Genomic DNA, 22,339 nt, shown 5'->3' with positions numbered 1-22,339 from the left:
ATTTGCAAAAATATGCCATTGCGATACACTAAAGAACGTGCATTCTACACATGTAAAGAGCATATCGATGTGACGTATCTTCTGAAATTGCCTTTAATTCAGGGTGAAACAAGACTGTCAAATCATAATCGTATTCAGCAAAAATCTGAGTTATCACCAGTTCCCCTGTAGTTTTCGCAAATAATTCATTGTGGTTCCACATTACATACACCTCCCATCATGTTCAAAATAAAAATTTTCTTTTTATGACATGATTTGGAACTCTTGCCCCAATTTCTTTGACATTTCTTTGGCTGTTATATGCCTGCAGTTTGTTGCAAGCTTCCCTAGGTTATGAACTGCAACACAGGAACTATTTGTTTTTAAGTTTTAGGTAAGATGGTGATGCAACAATTGCAGTTGGTGTAGAAAGGTGGAAAAAAAAGGTTCAAATTTTTTTGTTGCAATGGCCTCTTGACACTTTCTCTATAAAGCTGCCAGTGTGCTGCAATATTTTAAACCTTTTTTGTATCCAAACTCAGGATCTCTTCTGGAACTACCCACTGTGAATCCAAAAACATTTTTGAATAATAAAACATTCAGCAGCATTGCATCAACAGTTTAAGAGACTTTAGCTAATACTCATTGGATCCTTTTACTAACCTCTCAACTCAGATGATACAATTGCCAAAAGGTTGGAAGTAAATTTCGAAGACATACCCGACTAATACAATTTTCGTTGGTGGTGACTTCAATTTACCCTCGACGTGCTGGCAAAAATACAGGTATAAGTCCGACAGTACACTTAAAAAATCCCCCGAAATTGTACTGAATGCATTCTCTGAAAATGATTTCAAGCAGTTAGTTCACAAGTTCACTTGAATAGTCAATGGTTGTGAAAACACACTTGACCTCTTAGCGACAAATAATGCTGAGTTAATAATGAGCATCAAAGTGGATACAGGGATTAGTGAACACAGGGCTGTCAGACTGAACACTATAACTCCCAAATCCGCCACAAATAAATGAAAAATATACATATTCAAAAAGCAGATAAAAATTCACTTGACACCTTCCTTAGAGGTAATCTACATTCCTTCCAAATTAACATTATATCGGTAAATGTAGCCCAGCCATAGCTTGAATTTGAAGATATTTACACCAAATAAATTAACAAACGAGGGAGCTGATCCCCCTTGGTACACAAAACGGGTCAGAACATTGTTTGGGAAACAATGAAAAAAAAAAGAGCATGCTGAATTTAAACAAATGAAAAATCTCCGAGACTGGAAATCATTTATGGAAGCTTGAAATTTAGCGTGGACTTCAATGCAAGATGCTTATAATAGTTTCCACAGCAAACTGTCTTGAAACAGGGTACAAAATCCAAAGAGATTCTGGTGATTTGTAAACTATGCTAATGGCACGACACAATCAATGCCTTCTTTGCACAATAGTAATGGAAATACTATCAAAGACAGTGCTGTCAAAGCAGAGTTAGTAAACACAGCCTTCCAAAATTCCTTCAACCAATAACAGCTGCCAACATAAGTATCCTCAGAGTAGTGAAGCACCTTAAACCACTTGATAAAAGCAAGTCTTCCAGTCCAGACTGTATACCAGTTAGGTTCCTTTCAGAGTATGCTGATGCAATAGGTCCATACTGGACAATCGCATGTAATCGATCACTCGACAAAAGACATGTAACCAAAGAATGGAATGTTGCAGAGGTCACACCAAGATGCAAGAGAGGCAATAGGAGCAATCCACTGAATTACAGGCCCATATTATTAACGTGGATATGCAGCGTGATTTTGGAACATATATTGTGTTCAAACATTATGAATTACCTTGAACAGAACAGTCTATTGGCACACAGTCAACACAGATTTAGAAAACATCATTCTTGTGAAACATAATTAGCTCTTTACTCACACGAAGTGTTGAGTACTACTGACAAAGGATTTGGCTTACAGTCAAATTCTATGCTCATGGAATATCTTGTCAGTTATCTGACTGGTTTCATTATTTCCTATCAGAGATCATAGTTTGTAGTAATTGACAGAAAGTCATCAAATAGAACAGAGGCGATTTCTGGCAGTCCCCAAGGTAGTGTTATAGGCCCTCTGCTGTTTCTTATCTATATAAAAAATTTAAGAGACAATCTGAGCAGCCACCTCAGATTGTGTGCAGATGATGCTGTTGTTTGTCTAGTAAAGATGTCAGAAGGTCAAAACAAATTTCATAACAGTTTAGAAAAGATATCTGTATGGTGCAAAAAATTGGCAGTTGACAGAAAATAACAAAAAAGGGTGAGGTCATCCATATGAATGCTAAAAGGAATCCATTAAACCTTGGTTACACAATAAATCAGTCAAATCTAAAGGCCATAAATTCAACTAAATACCTAGGAATTACAATTATGAACAACATAGAAATTGTTGTGGGGAAGACAAACCAAAAACTGCATTTCATTGGCAGAACACTTCAACGATGCAACAGATCTGTTAAAGATACTGCCAATACTACTAAGCTTGTCCATCCTCTTTTGGAGTACTGCTGTGCGGTGTGGGGTCCTTATCAAATAGGATTAATGGAGTAAATGGAGAAAGTTTAAAGAGCAGCAGCATGGTTTATATTAGTGTGAAATAGGATTTGAGGTAGACGGGGTGCACGTCATTAAAACAAAGGCATTTTTTGCTGTGCCACAATCTTCTCACAAAATTTCAGTCAAGAAATATCGCAACCAAATGTGAAATTATTTTGCTGACATTGCCCTACACCAGGGGAAACAATAACCATAATAAAAAAAAGGGAAATCAGAGGATGCAAGGAAAGATATAGATATTCATTTATTCTGCACACTGTTCGAGATTGAATAATAGAGAATTATTGCGAATGTAGTTTTAAGAGCCCTCTGCAGGCGCTGAAGTGTGATTTGCAGAGGATCCATGTAAATTTAGATTAAAAGTCTGGTGATGTCAGTTGTTGCCAATCACTGACTTCTTACTTGATGCACTTATTTTGTAGTATTACAAACATGAATGACTTGCATAATTATATCAAGGAGACAGCCGTATCTAATAGTGTTGGCAATCTGAGGAAGGTGTTTAAAATTAAGAGTTTGTGTTGGATGCATTTTCATCAATGGCTACTTACTTAGAGTACTTGCACATGTTAGCAGGGGGAGGGTAAGAAGTACTGGCAGATACAGACAGCTGAATAGGGCTGTGTCAGCTGTGCAACTGCAAAGGCTGTCCCTCTCTAAGTATTTTTATGTTTCATTTGTACATTGAGCTGTGCTCAGTCTGAAGATTGGTTTCAACAATGCAGTGCTTTACTACTTAGAAATATGGTGATCCTTCACTTGGCATTTTTGTCACCGTTACAGATGAAAGAAGTGAAAAGTAACAGTTGGCGCCAACTGGGGATTGAACACAAAAACTTTAGCTTTGTAGTTTGGGACTTAATCCACTGAGCCACAGAGGCACATTACCAAGTTATATATCTAACAGAAATTGCGCTGAGCCAAGAGAACGAGCACCAGTTACAGAATTTGACACAAGAAGCAATCAAAGAAAATACAGTGGTGTTATTTGTTAATTAGATTACAATTAATTTATTTGTGAATAAATTTGTTTGAATGATCTGCTTATTCTAACAATTATCCAGACACCAAATTTATATGAATAATACCCATTTCTGCTTACCACTATACCTTGCATTTCATTCCTCTTTGTGGTCACAGCAGTTAATATCAAATGTAACAGGTCCTTTTAGTTCATTGTTCGATTTATTCACGAGAGCCTGCCATGTAACTGGATGGAATTTTTTTCAAAATTATAACTAAAGTAGACAATCTATCAGTTTCCATGCCCGTGAACATAAATCTGTTTCATTTGGTCGGTTCAAAATACGTCTGCATGTCAGTGATTTTAGCCGAAGACTGGATGTCAGAATTATTTCATTAGCTTTCATTTACAAAAATTTAGACTTCCACATCTAAATCAGTAACATTCAATATTCAATTATCAGTTTACATTTCATTATACATAATCATAGTTAGTCACTCTGCTAGTTCTTGTTGAATCTCAGGTGCACAGATTTCACCTTCTTAATACAAAACATGGAAAATTGGCAGCTAACAAGAAATTAAAATCCTAAATGAATTCCAGCACTTGCCAGGACCATTAGTGGTGCTATGTCGTGACAAAGCTTTATAGAATCCATGTTTCCCTGTCATGCGGGTGTCGCCCAGCGCTTTGTGAGTGCACACTGCACGATACAGAGTGAAACCACATAATACCGAGTGTGGAAACAGCTGGCCGAGCGCTTGCACATGCACACACAAAGTGAGCACTGGGCAGCGAGCACTAGTCACATGGTTTTGCCGCATGTATGCAGTGCTCCACCAAGCATAACCCACCTTTCAAGATGACAGTTCACAAGCTTGCACACATATATTCCTGGTTTTACACTAAGGCATTTTGAATGTCGCACTGAATCACTAAATCCTAATCTTACAGAAAATATCTGGGAATGTTCGGAAAAGCAGATGAAACATAGCAATCCACATGCCCACAATTTGGTAGCTCTATGCAATCTAATAATCAATAATTGGCTTTAGTTCGATTTTGCATATCTCTGCCTTGCCAAATTGAGGCTGTCAAAGCTAGAGGCAGTGTTGCAGAATATTAACATTATGTTTCGTTGGGATAATTAATTTTTCATCCATGTACTCATTTGTGCTGCATATTTTGTTTGGCAATAGGTGTTAACACAATTACCTGAGATTATGTTCTGTAATGTGTTTCATATTCAGTGGGACCACAGTGTATTTCGAACATGCCCTAACATTCTCTTTTTTTTTTTTTTTTTCCTCGTGTCATTTATCAATAGCATATGTATGATAAAATAATTGTATGGTAGAAGCTGCTGCTAGATTGAAACTAGCCTATAGTTTGGAATAAAGCTTCTTATTCAAGTGACATGCAGGCAGCATAAGCAGAACCACAACTTCTTTTCATGAGAGTCACCAGAACTGACTTACCAAGTATTGGTGACTTTCGAGCAGTGTCTGTTGTCAGCATGATGTGCCTCGGGATTGCAACCACTAGCTCGCCTTCACTGATGTCTCTCTCTGCTTGTAGACCCAAACCATAGTTTGGGAAATGGGTGACCTTAACACCACGCACCTCTGCACCATTTGCCACCGCCCACGACAATAGCCGCTCTGTGCATCCTGTGCGCTCCTTCTCTGGTGGTATCTTCATGGCTGTTTGGAACAGAAACAAGACTGTCAGCACATGAAACAATCTTTCACCTTTAAGCTTTAACTAAGTGGCTGTTCTACCTGGAGCACAGTCACATGTTCAACATATCACATAAATCCAGTTACACTGAGGAACACATGTGAAAAAACTTATGAGTATTATACTGGTCAGTATAAAAGCATTTACAGTGTTAGCAGCTGATGTATCATATGCTGATGTCAGTAACAAGTAGTGTGACGAATAACCCGAACTGAATACAATGAATCCTGAATCAGCTGTCAGTACTGAATTAGAATGTTAGTTCATAATTTTCTATAGTTTGAAAATAAAGTTAGCAGGTACATCTGTAAGATCATCAGATAGCCAATCAAAAATGTGTGGGATATGGTGAAACAATGGGTGCAGTGCTGTGATCCAATGCCAACCAGATGGATGCAGCATGAGTCAATGTCCTATCTCTGGTTGTTCAAGGTGTTGTGTGTAATTCTCTCTCTCTCTCTCTCTCTCTCTCTCTCTCTCTCTCTCTCTCTCTCTCTCTCTCTCTTCACATGAGTGTAGCTGCTTCAATTAAAATCAACAAAGGGTTAGGCAGGGACATGCACTTTGCTCGATGTCTACATCTATAATCCACAAGCCACCTCACTGAGAGGAAAGTGGGACTTCTGGTCCCACTATTACGTCCGCCCTTCCCTGTTCCACTGACAAGTGGTGCTGCAGAATAATGACTTTGAGTAAGCCCCTGTTCGAGCTCCAATTTCTGCAATTTCTTCATTGCACTCAATGCAAAATACACAGATGCGAGAAAGTAATACAATTCTTGATTCTTCTCAGAATAACTGACCTCGCTACTCAACAGTAAATCTCTCCACTACTCAACACTTCTCTTGTAATGTCTTCCACTGGAGTTTGTCAAGCACCTTTGTGAAACTCTCTGTGCTTACTAAGCAAACCTATGACAGTATGTGCTGTTCTTTGTTGATCATCTCTCTCTCTCTCTCCAACTAACCCAACTCTATAAGGGTCCCAGACTGATGTGCAGCACTGAAGAATTGGTTAAACAAATGTTCTGTAACATCCAGGGTCAACTGGCAGCCCCTGTGACAATGAACAATTCTCTACAGATCCTCCTGCATTCTGGAAGTGGCACTGTCTTTCAACATCCTCATGGAGCTTCCAACATTATCCAATAGATCATCAAGATATAATGTCTGCAGCTCATGGTCTAGTGGTTAGCTCTGCTCCTTCTGCATCTTGTGGTTCCGGGTTGGATTTCCGGTCGGGTTAGGGATTTTTTCCACATGGGGACTGGGTGTTGTGTTATCATAAATGACATGCATGTCACTGAAGTGGCAGGAAACAGATATGCACTATGGTAGTGAAACTACCCACGTGGTGCTCTCTCAGCCAATAATGCCCTGGAATCATTTCATTAAGCTATAACAATCCCCTGGCAAACTCCCAGAATTTCTTTACGTCTCTTGATGTCCTGTTGAGTTTTATCTGCTAGGGGGTTCTCAATCATCACGAATCTGGTCCTATTTTAATAATCTCATATTCTGTTCACTAAATAACAGAGTGGAACTGTCTTTCCATTTGAGACTGATATTGTCTTGAAGATTAAACCAGAAGCTCAAAATAACAATATTTAAAGGCTTGTTACCATCTGATGACTACCATTGGTCTATGCCTTCTCACTTTCCTTTCCTAGTGATTTATTCATCTCGTGGCAGAAAATTCTGAATAAGGGTTCAGGGCACATGCTAAAAAAAAATAGTAATGCAATCCATTCACCTAAAATTTTGGCTAATGAGCTCAAGCAGTACTCTAAAATTAATACTCCCACCCCCTGAGAATGAAATTACATAATTACATTTACATGATGAAGCTAATGATCATGTCACCTTGCCGAAATAATCATTTTGTCTATCACCTCTTACAGAAGTAACATTTTACTGCTTAACGAAACAGTAAAGATTGCAAATAATCATTCATTTATAAAATGATGACCGGTTTTTGCCTTTATGCTGGCCACTTTTAGATCAGCAGCACCATATGGCTGAAGTTGGTGGTCCACAGAACAGATGTGTGATGGCACGGTCATTTACGGAGCGGTAGACCGTGGCATCATGCAACTGTCTTACGCACCATCAGCTTTAGCCATATGACGCTCCTAATCTATAGATGGCAAGCATGAAGGCCAAAACCAGTCATTTTTAAATAAATGATTATCTGCGATCTTGAGTGTTTCATTAAGTGATAATCTGTAATAGATCACTTTTTTATCTCCAAGCATGTTATGTACAAATTAAATTTTATCATTAGTTTCGGTTTTTAGTATACCATATTTCAAGTTAGGAATTTCCTTGTCTTTTAGTCTACTAAAGATTTTCACTCCCGTATACTGAGAAGTTTAAGGACAGTAATTTAAACTAACTCCTCCAACAATTCTGAGATGCCAAATCATTACATCCCACCTGCTGAAGTAAACTGAACAAATTCCTTTTAACTTTATTCCATCAACACTGTGTATCACACACACACACACACACACACACACACACACACTGCGTGAACTTCATTTGTGCAGTAAAATGATATTTAGCATTCATACATGTACACTGTCGTTTGTGAAAAGTGCAACACAGAGAAGGAATTACCCAAATAACACTACACTCTGTGGAAGTGGCGACAGGTTTGCAAGCAATATGCGATACATTTTGCAGCGAGATAGGGTACATGTAGGCCGAACAGAGCCCTCTAGTGTCAGTCCGACAGGGTCAGAGTTGTGACTAGTGTAGTCAGCGCAGAGCTGTCACACAAGGTGGAAACAATACAGTGAGTGCCAGTATGCCTCATTGACATCAGAGGGAGTCATATCAGCATGTGAGCAAGTTCGAACGGGGCAGAGTGATCGGTCTCTGGGAAAAGGGGTTGACATACCGTGACATTTTGGTTCACACAGGGCATGCTGCTATGACAGTTATGCGTGTGTGGAAGCAGTGGATACAGGGAGGTCATAAGCATCAACGAGTGGGAACCAGACCCCGGAACATGAGCACAGCACAGTATGACTATCATCTTGTCCACATGGCCATTACAGACCGTAGAGCGTCATCCACAGTGTTGGCTCATCACTGGAGCACTGAAACAGGTGTGAACTCGTCAGTTCGTCACCATCTGCTGCAAGCTGGACTGGTTGCAAGCATGCCATTACTTCGGCTTCCATTGTCCAGTTACCACAAGCTACTCCCACTGCAATGGGCACGTGCACACTGACACTGGGGTGCCGAGTTGCAACATGCAATCTTTTTGGAGGAGTCCCGCTACAACGTGTCCTACAGTGATGGCCGCATTTGTGACCAAGCGGTACCGTAGTGAGTGCAACCTGGAGGGTTGCACTGTGGAGCAGCATAGTGGACAAACAACAGGTGTCACAGTTTGGGGTGCCATCGGTTACAATACCTGATCTCACCTCTTACATATTGCAGGCACTTTGAACAACAACCGGTACCTAACGCAGGTTGTTGAGCCCAAGGTACTCCCCCTGCTTCAGGCATCTCCACAGGCCACATTTCAAAAGGACAATGACTGGCCACATCCTGTGAGGGATGTACAGGTCTTCTTCGAAGAGTGACAGGTACCACTGCTTCCCTGCACTTTCACCAGACATGTCGGCCATTGAACATGTACGGGATATTGTCGGTTGGCACCTGGTGCATCTCGGTCCTTCAGTCACTGGTGTCACGGATTTGTGGGCTCAGATACAAACTACTACAAGGAGGGAAATCCCTCAGGAACATATTCAGAACCTTATCGATTCAATGCCACAACTCTAATTGCAGCGCACGGTGGCCACATGACATACTGAATAGTAGGGCTCAAAAGTCGTGTACAGATTTGAAAAGGTAACCAGTGGTATTAAATTAACTGAATTCTGCGTTTCTTTCTGTGTGTTGCAATTTCCACAAATGGTAGTACATATGTTCTACAGGTCCTATTAACAAAGACACCTTTCAAGTGTCTGTGGAATCTTATCAAACAAAAGTAGCAGCCAGTGTTTGGCTGTTGTATTACACAGGGCACTGTTGAACACTTTCTGATCAAAAGTATCCAGACAATGTGGAACTGACCACCACACGCCATGAGAGGTCGACCCACCAGTGTAAAAGGAGCAAGAGAGTACTGTGTTGTCAGCATATAACTACAAACTACAGAAGTGGTCAGTCAAGAGAACTCACTGACTTGGTTATTGCCTGAGTAACAAATCCACTGTGGACATTTTCACCTTTCTGAAGCCACAATATTGAAGTGGAAATGCAAAGAAGCAACTACAGTTAAACCACAGCCAGGCAGGACTCACGTGCTGACAGACAGAGCTTGTCATACACTGCACAGGGTGGTTGCAAAAATTCGCACGACAGAAGTGGAACCACTTGCGAGTTCCAAACTGCTACCAGCAGCCCAGTTAGTGCAGAGACTGTGCGTAGGGAGTTAAAAAAGAATGGGGTCCAATGTTCCAGCACCTCCTCATAAGACACAAAGTTTCTATAATCAGTGCTGAGCAATGACTGAGGTTATTAAAAGAGTGACAAGACTAGACAGTGGATCATTGGAAATGAGTGATTAGTTAGGTTATACCCTGCTGCAATCCGATGGAAGGGTTTGGGTTTGGAAAATGCCTCGAGAATGTTACCTACGCTTGTGTAGTGCAAACAGTGAAGTACGGAGTACTGTAGATGATCCTACAATATGGGGTTTAGTGTGCGATCTTCTCGTCAGGAAAACACTAAATGTGGAAGGATAAAACACGCTTTACAGCAACGTGTACTGCGTACAGTAGAGCATGAGTTTGGAGACTGTCACTGACTGTATGCAGCCTGTCACAAAGCAGCTTCTGTGTGGGAATGTTGGGTGAGCAATAACATTCCTGAAGTCGACTGGCATTCCCAGAGTCCCGTACTGAACCCAACGAACAGATTTGGGACGAGTCAGAACAACAACTTCACTCCAGACTGTAATGTCTGACATCACTACTTCCTCAAGTTTCAGCTCTTGAGGAAGAATGGGATGCCATTCCTCCACAGACATTCAGACATTCCCCAGCAGAGTTCATGTGGCCATAAAAGTGAAGGGTGGACTCGCACCATATTAATGTCCACTTGTTAGTGTCCGGAAGCCTTTAATCAACCAGTGTATAAACATATAGTGTGTGGCAGTGCTGCACTTCTAGGAACACTAGAGAGTACACTGTTACTGCCTCTCTCCATTCTTATCAGATTTAAACACAATGGTGCTCTCACCCCAGCCACGTCTTTGTCCACTGTGTTGTAATACCATTGTCAAACTACCCAAGTAGATCAAAACAAGAAGAAATCAAACACCGGATGGAATAATGACAATGATATGAAAAGGATAGATTTAAATAAAATAGAAAGAAACTTCCACATGGGAAAAATATATTAAAAACAAAGATTCCAAGACTTACCAAGCGGGAAAGGGCCAATAGATAGGCACAATGAATAAAACACACAAACACACACACAGAATTTCGAGCTTTCGCAACCAGCGGCTGCTTCGTCAGGAAAGAGGGAAGGAAAAGGAAAGATGAAAGGATGTGGGTTTTTAGGGAGAGGGTAAGGAGTCATTCCAATCCCAGGAGCGGAAAGACTTACCTTAGGGGGAAAAAAGGATAGGTATATACCCGCACACGCACATCCTTTCATCTTTCCTGACAAAGCAGCCGCCGCTTGCGAAAGCTCGAAATTGTGTGTGTGTGTGTGTGTGTGTGTGTGTGTGTGTGTGTGTGTGTGTGTGTGTGTGATCTTCTGAGGTCATCTGGCTACTGTTACCAGATGAGCTTGAAGTCAATAATACTCCAAATCTAACTGACTGGAGTAGAGGGACAGCTAAAAACAATCACCTCTCATTCCAGGAGGATGTTGGAACGGTTGGAAACTAAATTACCTTTGCTATATTTCTAAGACGAATAAGAAGTAAAACATGATCTGCAGCTTGTGCTGTATCTGGTAACATATATTAAAATGTAAACAGCTATGAAATAGCGCTTGGGTCAGAAAATGGCACACTGTCAATGCTGTGTTGCAGTAAGCAGAGTGATGTGGTGTCTCCACTTAACAAATAATGGTGACTGAAACGATACTTACCAATAGCGTACATGACGTGAGGAAGTTGTCCAAGCCATTGGGAGGAGGTGTTTAATTTCCCAGAGTTTGTGTGTGTGTGTGTGTGTGTGTCTTTCAAAGGAAGGCCCTTAGGCCAAAATCATACTTGTACAGCAGTCTTTTTCTTGTGCCTGTCCGTAACTCAACATCTCCACTATATGGTGAGTTGCAATGTGTCCTTTTCATAATATTGTCAAAACAAGGAGAAACCATATTACTGATCTGACATACTAAACACAAACTTAAAAAACTGTTTTTATCTATTTTCCATATCTTGAATGATGTTGCCAATGGCAGCTCTAACTGCAAGGCAAATGAGAAACAATATGATAGCAACGAACACAATATTAATGGTACGAGGTCACTAATGAGCAAGCAGACTGACCTGCCTCCAGCTGGTTTACTTTCTGCAACAGTCTGTCGATCTCCAGGTGCGACTCCCATTCTCTGCTGGCATTGGGCGAGAGGGGTACACTGGTGCTTACTGCAACAATCACACAGGTAAACTAGACATCAATGCTAGTCTACAACTTATATAAACTAAAACGAAAGCTATGAAGCATGAAAGTTATCCCAAAACAAGTTTCACACTCTTTCAGAATCTGGAAAAGAAAGGTCAACTGCCCACCAGTACTGGAGGTCAGCTTTGTCCTCCAAGATCATAATGACATGGCATGTGATGTCATATGGGCACAAACAGAAAGAGAACAGAGTACTGACCATATCTTTGTGTTGTTATTAGTTTTTGGAATGTAGGATGTGGTGATTTGTCTAATCGGTAACATAGCCCGAGACTGAGGTAAGGCCAGAAGGTGACTGTGTGAGTTCACGAAACCAACAAATGTGATGAGAAATTTTAGATGGGGTGACATACTTATTTGCAGTTTAGCCCGAGGTGTAAGTTTGTTCAGAGGCAACAGTACGATCATATATTGGCAAACAGTATCACACACTTCAATTAATCCTAAAACAATGTAGTGCAAAAGGTGAATGCACATCTGAGATGTTTGGTGCAGCTATACATACATACATACATACATACATACATACATACATATACCCAAACATACATACTGCACAGATGGCAGAGGATATGTAATACCCTCTGCCATCCCTTTTTTTCCTGATTGCATATGGAGTGAGGGAAAAATGACTGCTTCTATTTTTCTGTGTTCTTGTTGTGGTCTTCAGTCCTGAGACTGGTTTGATGCAGCTCGCCATGCAACTATAACATGTGCAATCTTCTTCATCTCCCAGTACCAACTGCAGCCTACATCATTCCGAATCTGTTTAGTGTATTCATCTCTTGGTTTCCCTCTACGATTTTTTCCTTCCATGCTGCCCTCCAGTACTAAATTGTTGATCCCTTGATGCCTCAGAACATGTCCTACCAACCGATCCCTTCTTCTAGTCAAGTTGTGTCACAAACTACTCCTCTCCCCAATTCTATTCAGTACCTCCTCGTTAGTTATTTGATCTACCCATCGAATCTTCAGCATTCTTCTGTAGCACCACATTTCGAAAGCTTCTGTTCTCTTCTTGTCCAAACTATTTATCATCCATGTTTCACTTCCATACATGGCTACACTCCATACAAATACTTACAGAAATGACTTCCTGACAAATCTACACTCGATGTTAACAAATTTCTCTTCTTCAGAAACGCTTTCCTTCCCATTGCCAGTCTACATTTTATATCCTCTCTACTTCGACCATCATCAGTTATTTTGCTCCCCAAATAGCAAAACTCCTTTACTACTTTAACTGTCTCATTTCCTAATCTAATTCCCTCAGCATCACCCGACTTAACTCGACTACATTCCATTATCCTCGTTTTGCTTATGTTGATGTTCATCTTATATCCTCCTTTTAAGACACTATCCATTCCATTCAACTGGTATTCCAAGTCCTTTGCTGTCTCTGACAGAATTACAATGTCATCGGTGAACATCAAAGTTTTTATTTCTTCTCCATGAATTTTAATACCTACTCTGAATTTTTATTTTGTTTCCTTCACTGCTTGCTCAATATACAGACTGAATAACATCGTTGAGAGACTACAACCCTGTCTCACTCCCTTCCCAACCGCTGCTTCTCTTTCATGTCCCTCAACTCATAACTGCAATATGGTTTCTGTACAAATTGTAAATAGCCTTTCGCTCCCTATATTCCACCCCTGCCACCTTCAGAATTTGAAAGAGTATTCCAGTCAATATTGTCAACAGCTTTCTCTAAGTCTACAAATGCTAGAAACGTAGGTTTGCCTTTCCTTAATCTAGCTTCTAAGATAAGGGGGACTTTTTCAACTTACGTGTTTCAGTGCTGTGTCAAACTCTTCATGTAGTATCATATCTCTCATTTCATCTTCATCTACATCCTCTTCCATTTCCATAATATTGTCATCAAGTGCATCGCCCTTGCATAGACACTCTATATACTCCTTCCACCTTTCTGCTTTCCCTTCTTTGCTTAGAACTGGGTTTCCATCTGAGCTCTTGATATTCATACAAGTGGTTCTCTTTTCTCTAAAGTTCTCTTTAATTGTCCTGTAGGCAGTATCTATCTACCCCTAGTGGGATATGCCTCTACATCCTTATATTTGCCCTTTAGCCATCTCTGCTTAGTTATTTTGCACTTCCTGTCAATCTCATTTTTGAGACGTTTGTATTCCTTTTTGCCTACTTCATTTACTGCATTTTTATATTTTCTCCTTTCATCAATTAAATACAATATTTCTTCTGTTACCCAAGGATTTATAATATCCAATCTGAATATTGGTTTGATGCATTTCTTCATGCGAGTCTAGCCTATGCAAGCCTCTTCATTTCTCCCCAACTGTGCAATCTACAGCCCGCTGAAGAGACTTATTCCATTCCACCCTTTGTGTGTCTATGATTTCTATGCCCACATTCCATCTATCACCAAATTCCTTGATGTCTTGAAATGTGTCCTGTCAGCCACTCCCTTCTTTTGCTCAAACTGTAACATAACTTTATTTTTGCCCAGTCTGAATTTTACACCCTCTCTATTTCAGCTATCATTAGCAATTTTGATGTGCTAACAACAAAACTCATCTTTGTTTACTGTTTCATTTGCTAATCTAATTTACTAGGCATTGCCCAGTTTAAAATGACTATATTCTGTTACCCTTATTTTGCTTTTGTCTGTGTTCATCTCGTAACTGCTTTTCAGGACAACATCCAACTGCACTTCCAACACTCTTGTCATTTCTGACAATTACAATGCCACTCACAAACCTTTAAGTTTTTATTTCATCTCCCAGAATACTCCTCCCTTTAGAGGATTGAATAAAATGTGGACAGCCAAGAGCATTCTGTTCTCATCTACTGTCTCCACACATGTCCTTTGACTCTCATAACTGCAACTCCGTTCCCATAAAAGTTGTCAGCTACCTCCTGATTCCTTCATTTTCCTCCACCTAAAAAATTTCAAAGAGTGCATTCCATTCAGAATTGCCCAATGATTTCTCTAAACCTACAAATGTTATAAATGGTTTGCCTTTCTTCATTTTCTCTTCTAAAGAAGCCTTAGTGTCATTATTGTCTCATGTCCCCAAGTTTTCCTCATCTCCTTATTTATACTATTTTACAGCATATTTATTACTTATTTACTTGGCCTTTTGCCTCTTCGATATTTAACAAAGCATCATACATTTTACATTGCTAACACGAGAACTTTATATTAACTCTACAACCAACCCCCAAAGCCCCCTAGGTGTTATTAGTGGTATTGCACCCCTCCACTCCCCATTCTTGAAGAAGGTTTCAGTTTGGAACTATAGGGGTTGTGTTTGATGATATGGGAGTCAAAAGAGAGCAACACACCAATTTACTTCTTTTGGGAAGACAGTGAAAGAACTGGAAATCAAGTGCCGTATTCTCCTAGAAAGTTCAAGAATGTTGGAGAATTTGCCACAACGATTGTGAAAATGTTTCCCAAATGTTCTGATGAGAATACGATTCAGATAAGAAGCGTATACACAGGTGATGGCAAGATGTGTGCGTCAGTATACTTCTGGAAATTTATGAGAGTGCATCAAGGAATTGCAAAAGTAGTAGAAAGTAATAGCAACATCTCAAAGAATGTAAATTGCTTGAAAGAACGGCAAAGGTATGAAATATATGCGGAGCAAGAAGCACATTTAGCTGTACCATGGAAGACAAGGAGGAGGAAACTTGTACAGATGAACAGTGAGATGAAATTAGAGAAGAGCATCGAGCAAGATACCAACAAGCACACCTAGAGAAAATGTTGAGGAAACTAGACTTTGGATGAAGTAGGGTTACAGCTAGTGAAGCTCATGAACGACAACAATCACAAATGGGTGAATAAAACATTAGTGTACAAGAAGTAGAAAGCAAACAAGTAGAGATTACTGTTTGGCAGGCAAAGCACTCCATTATCATCCCACTAAGGAATACAAGAAACACAACCATACTATCCACAGCTGAGCAGATCAAGTTTGTCAGTACCTTGGTGCCAAGAAATTCAGTAGACAAACACCAGAAAGTGTTGCATGATCCATAGAGTTCTACAGTTTTCTTTAATGTTCTTAAATATTTATGGATGTTTTGAAATGTTCCGTATTTGTAAGTGCCAGTCTTTATAAAATATGTAGTACAATTTATAGTAACAGTTTCTGCTACTGTGATCGTATCATAAAAATATTCTGGTATAAATATCAACATCAGTGATCACTTGCATGGGTGAAGAAGAATATTCATGCTAATTGTCAGCTTTAACCAGCGATATAGGAAACATGAGACAAACATCGCGAGCATCATGCCGATTATATTGTCATATCAATGGTAATATTTTCCCAAACAGACTACACTAAAGATGAGTGTGTAACATAGCACAGTTTTTTTTGCTTTCAAATTTAGTTGTATGTCACAGCAGCCATTAACATTATATCACTTGTCAAAATCAACACCTGGTGTAGAGTATTCCTCTTGACCCCTCAATTAATGGCTTTGGATTGTTCTCTTATGTTTTGGAATGTTCTCGGTGTTCTGTAAGGGAATGAATAAGTCAATGACATGGTACTTTATTTCACATCAGGGTATTCTTGAATACTTGAGTGGATTTAAGACTACTTAAGACTGTTTTTTGAGGTCTTTCTCATGTAGTTTATGATAAAATAAATTAAACAAAGGAAGTAGGGAAGAGAGGGAGATGGCTTAAACATGTCTTAGGGCAGTTAGTGACTTAGAGGAATTGAAGGAGTAGGGAGGATTAAGCTATCATTATTTCAAGACATTAGACAGCATTTTTTGAAGTGATTAACCTTATATCTGCACCCATTTCTGACAAAACTACAGAAGCATGTGCTCTGAAAGAGTAGTTGTAGGGATGGAGGTATTAGTCAGTGGGTGCCATCTATTTAACTTCTTTCTACCTATGGGACTAAATCTTGCAAACTAGTCCTCACAGGCAAGGCTCAATACTTATAATCCAATTGCTCAAGAATATTAATGGTTCTGTATCTGGCTCATGGCAGTCTTAGCCTCAGGAGCCTTTGAATTTACAACATTATTTATTAGTGTGGAAGTAACGATATTGGACCAGCAAATTCAAACAATCTGAACAATGTGCAGAACATTAATGCTATAGTAAAAATTATGTTTTAGAAAAATCTATGGTTGCTTACAGCATTATGAATAAACTGAAAATTCTGGTTGATAAGAAAAACGAAATAAAATTTTTAAAAAATTGCCCAATACAACAAGCATATGGAATGCTCATTAAAGATGTCATAGGAATCAGAATTTGCTACACAAACCCTAACCAGGGCAGCTACTATAATCTTAGTGGTGTTTAGAAGCAGGTTTTTTGACACGACTTCTGATGTGAATCGACCAATCTAGGCCCGTTTGGGGGGGGGGGGGGGGGCACCAAAGCAACACTTACAAGATATTAATAGTGAAGGTTATCATCAGAAGCTGAAGTTTTTAATCTAACTTGCTGTATCAGAAATATTGAGAATATACTACAAATGATGACATGGGGTTGTGAGTGCTGAAGAGATGATTGAATGTAAGTTGGAGTAATTACTTTAGAGGATCACACAAGACCCTTACAGCTCTTTTTAGAAAACAGTAATATGACCACAAAGTGATGAGACAATTATCTCAAACATTATTTTAGAGGGAAGCCAAGGTGTACGGACTTTATATAGGATTTCATTGTAGTATGTCCTAGAAATCAAAGACGCTATACAAGTGGCTACGTCTTTTCCTTTTTCTGTCTCTCTGGAGAAAAACTGTCTATAAGGGCTAATTCTTAAAGTAAAAGCAGTAACCAACCAGTGTTAGTAATGTCATTTATTATAAGAACAATGAGTGCCATTATTGGTTTTAACAGTTAGATTCACCATATTTTGCACTCCAACAGCTGTTTGATGACAACCCTACTGGTTGAAGACTATTGATGCACTGTTTGTTCTTAATAAATAGCATTTTTAAAAGTGGCTAGTGGCTGTGTTTACCTTATCATAGAAATTAAACTGTAATTTTACACAGCCACAATTAACAAATTTTCGATAAAATGGCATGAAGTAAACTTCATTTTTTTAAGACCTTCTGATAGATTCATCCCGTCAATTACCATCACATACAGCAAAATAGGCGATTTCTCTTAATTAGAACTAGGATAAACTGTTGGATTGTGACTTGTGAGAGCATGTATGTCACACTGAGTGTTATATTTATTTCAAGAAAAAGTGTACACAATGCTTATAATAAGTGACTCTGAACTATGAGTACCAACAGAATAAACCAAATACCCAATCAGGCATGCTAATACTGAAGAGGCTTCACATAAGGTGAAAAAGAGAATGTGGCAAGTGATTAAATCAATAAAAATGTAGAACACAATTTATGTCTCCAATAAAACAAACTATTCCTGTAATCACAGCCTGGCATGAGCATCAGAAACACAAAAATTACAAGGTGGGTGCAAAAGAGAGCTGTGCAACTGCCTGCTTTCTACAATTGAAGGTTAGGTTATGGTCCTTATTTTCCTCTACTGGCAACATGGCAATGTACTTTAATTTATTCCCAATCACTCAAATTAACATTATTAGGTTTCATTTTAAGTTTCAGTTGGGACCAGGAAATATCCCTCCCCCACCCCATCGTCAAAGTTTAGATGAAGCATGACACCACATAAACAGTAGGCCTACAGAACTCTGGAAACAAGCCACAATTTGCAGGCACTTATTCTACAACAAACAGTTGCCTAAAGGTGAGCTAAAAGTGGTCAACAAATCCGTGCAGGCATAGCCCCTATTTCAATAACTATCTGCAAACCGGTTATGTCTCTCATTCATGGTACTGCCACGGGATATACATGTTAAATTAATCACAATAGGTGAGTTTGAGTGTGGGAGTATCATGAGACCAACAGGCTCGGTTCACAAGAATTTACAATAGAAGTGAACTGGTCACATCATTATCACAGTAAAATGCACACATTCACATGCTTCAAAGCTGTGATATAAAGTCCCTATGACATCTACCACATCCATTCCACTTGGAAACGATAAAAATGTTAAGTGTGAAACAAAATCAAATAGTAATAATAACTGCTATACAATTGTTCTGATTTTCCGTCTAACACCAGAGGTTAATTACATGTACTACTTCACTATCAGTCACATACTGCTTCTCGTTTCAATGTGCTTCCGTAGTTTCGATCGGCGGAAAATATAACAGTCAGAAAATTTGTTTCACGTGAAACAATATGTTCCGGAAGTGTGATGTTCATCATTCATAAATATGAGGTAGAATGGCAAGAAAGACTGACATTTCTACAGCTCGACAGCAAGAACCCATACATCATCCATGGGAATGCGAATGACGCGAACGCAATTCTAGCAGCTTCTAGTACGCGCTTATTTCGTCAAGAATTCTTAAATCTTGTATTTAGCAGGCTCTTGTCCTTCTTCAATTTATACGCCGTGGCCTGATGTTTGAACCACGTCGTCAAACAGAACGAAATTTTTGAGAATGAAAAATGTTCAAATTCGGTAGTGCTCATTAGGACTTTCCCTTAAAAATAGCACACACACTGGCGACCTACTTCAACACAGCACCAACAAAACAAACACCAGAGCTACATAAGAGATTCATTCATCACATGTAATTATATTTCTTATAAGCATATCGTGCTGTGTAGTAAAACTATATGGAAAACATTACTGAGCTTACGGAAATCATGTCTGGTTAAGTCAATGTAACTTTTTGCCCGGATGACACACGAACGCACCTTCTACACAAAGGGTACAAGAAAAGTAAACACTTACCTTTTAATAGCTTCTCCAATACTTGATTTAGTTCATTTCTTTTCTGGCGAGATAGTTTCCGCGGTGCGCTTGTTTCGTTACTCGATTCTTGTACTTTTCCTCTGCCTCCAGATTTTCCGTGGCCCTTTTTTCCCATTATCTGCAAAGACCGCGTTTAAGTGACATAATACGTTATGATCAATAAATTACAGTCTCTCCCATCAAAATGTTTTGAAATCAAAATATAGCAATAACAAAGCAGAACAAATCAAAGATTTACTCTGCGCTCTCCACAGATGGAGCGCGATGTGATCCACAGTGTCAAATCCAAATCCGAGTATCGATGACACTCCGGTGCAAACCTTGCAACAAAAAGACAGGAATCGACTGTCAATATTTACCTATTTCCAAATGCAAAAGAAAGAAGGCCCAGAATTATTCCGAAAGTAATGAATATGTTTGAATGACATAGCAAAATAATTTATTCATCTACATTTTTCAAAACGCTGTGGTACGCATGGTAGAGGACACACCTATTGTATCAAATTCCCTGACTTGGAGACTATCTACAACAAACCACTAGTATGCTGGTAAATCAAAAAGTTCAGATATGTTATCCATATCTGAGTCAATGGGATTATCTTAGATGTTTATATAACGTAATTAGCTCTAGGCGTGACTTACTAATCATATGTCTCTGTAATTAAGCATTTTTTTCATTTTGTGAAGTACACAACTTTATTTCCTCCCACATTTAGATCTAGATACTTACCGTGACACATGAAATATTGTCAGAATCGGAACCAACGTTTGTACAACCTTTATGAATTACAATTTTTCAAACATAACGATATTACTGTATTTTTGAAAAGCTGAGGATTACAGTAACGGTGTCTAACAAGTCATTAAGTGATACCATGGCAGAAACAGCGGCTCTGCTATTAAAGTACACTATGTTCTTGTATTAATTTTGTAGTTGTGTAATTAGTCTTAATTATACTGTATCTCGTCCATAACTTTAATATATTTTCTAATATTCACATTAGCATCATTGATTAAATTATAATACCATAGTCTATTAATTTTATTGTGATACTATTATTGTATCTTGATGCTGTACGTCCAGCCAATGCCGGTGAATAACATATAGTTGGTAATAATAATAATAGAAGTAGTAGTAGTAATGTACGATGTTGTCACCAGCATTACTATCATATTTTCCTGGGATTCTCCTATAGCATTAATTTTACTGTTGCCTCCTCTTGCGTGCAAAATGAGATGTTGGTATTCTGTTTGTCACGACATAGTCATTCTAGATTTAAATATGGATAAATACTTTGTGTTACTGATTTTTTTCGTGGCCTCTGGACACAAATAAATGGAAATCTTCTCAAAACTGAAGAGAAACTAAAACCACCTAATCGATCCACCACCCTTTTTATGTGCATGTAGGGGTGTAGTTTATGTATCAGACAGTAGGTTACTAGGAACGAGAGTGGAGCTGTATTATCTCGAAAAATCAGACGGACTGTCTAACAACATTAATAAGTTTTATCGTACCTCAAGGCCAGAGCCGCTAGACTTTTGCTCTCTTCCGGCATTAATTGCATCCCTCTGCCTCATCTATTCAAATATTGTGTTTGTAGAAGCTCAAATTTGTCTACTTTTACCTTAATGCCCAATAGACTGTGGCGAGGAGTTCTGCAATCAGCTGATCACCAAGTTACGTCAAAGACGTTCGCGAGCCTGCCACGTGGGGTGCTGATGTGCTGCTATTTCGTGCCTAACCCTTTGACTACTGAAGACGCGCCACCTACTTGGCGCGCTGAGGCGCCGTGGCCTGCGGCGTAATCTGTCTACCTGCGCTGCGTGTCTGTGCCTTGGAGCAGCCGCCGGGAGTGGATCGGCCCGAGCTGCCCAACCCACCCTGTGCCGAATATTTCTCGGATGAATACGACTCGCGCAGAGCCAGCGTGAATTTTTGGCGACTTTGAACTGTAATATCTCGGGCAATAGTTTTTCTAAAGAAATAAAATTTGGCCATCTTTTACAACTTTATGCGTTCTCTTAAGAATAACAATGAAAATAATTTTATGAACCATATTGAGCCAGAAAATTGTAGTTAAATCGGCCAAATAAATAGGCGCCTGAAAAACTTTCGAAGTTTGGCTTCTTGCATCTCCTAAATTAATGGGATGACGAACGTGAAACTTGGCATGTGGTAACCTAACAACACAAGGTTCTTAAATATGAAGTTTCATTTCCTTATCAGTTTTCAGAACTGAATGAAGTAAGCATAAAATTGAAGATTTTGTAAAACCGTCAAAAATGCTGTATTTTCGTTCCGATTTTGCTAGAAAACTATGCTCCATAAAACATACCAAGTTGTACAACTGGAATGTAAGTTGAGCGCGAAAATCAGGCCCAAAAACAATGTAAACTTCAGGTTAGCATGTGTGGTACCGTGAATGCACGATGAAAATGAAATTTATAGTGCAATAGATTGACTGTCAACGATAAGGAATATTTTTTTTATTCTCCTGCTGTTTTCCAACAATCTACAAATTAGTCGAAAAGATGTTGATTTTTATGGAAAGATG

At 39.2% G+C, this 22,339-nt stretch overlaps 1 protein-coding gene across 6 annotated transcripts in view; it reads right to left on the bottom strand.

The window, feature by feature from the left end:
- LOC126292242 (actin-histidine N-methyltransferase) overlaps nt 1–20,068 on the bottom strand; it is a 518,712-nt gene extending 498,644 nt beyond the window's left edge. For 5 of the 6 annotated variants that reach the window (XM_049986132.1, XM_049986135.1, XM_049986136.1 and 2 more), the window contains exons 1-3: nt 19,761–20,049; nt 11,820–11,918; nt 5,030–5,254 (exon numbers count right to left, since the gene is read on the bottom strand). In XM_049986132.1, the coding sequence (XP_049842089.1) occupies nt 5,030–5,254; nt 11,820–11,918; nt 19,761–19,896 (460 nt within the window). In that variant the 5' untranslated portion in view covers nt 19,897–20,049. Of the gene's footprint in view, nt 1–5,029; nt 5,255–11,819; nt 11,919–19,760 lie in introns of all 6 variants that reach the window. The other variant, XM_049986134.1, reaches the window with a different exon arrangement.
- Between the last annotated feature and the right edge of the window lie 2,271 nt (nt 20,069–22,339).

Source organism: Schistocerca gregaria, chromosome 9 (assembly GCF_023897955.1).
Source record: "Schistocerca gregaria isolate iqSchGreg1 chromosome 9, iqSchGreg1.2, whole genome shotgun sequence".
Taxonomy (NCBI): domain Eukaryota; kingdom Metazoa; phylum Arthropoda; class Insecta; order Orthoptera; family Acrididae; genus Schistocerca; species Schistocerca gregaria.
This window is presented reverse-complemented; position numbering and strand designations above follow the sequence as displayed.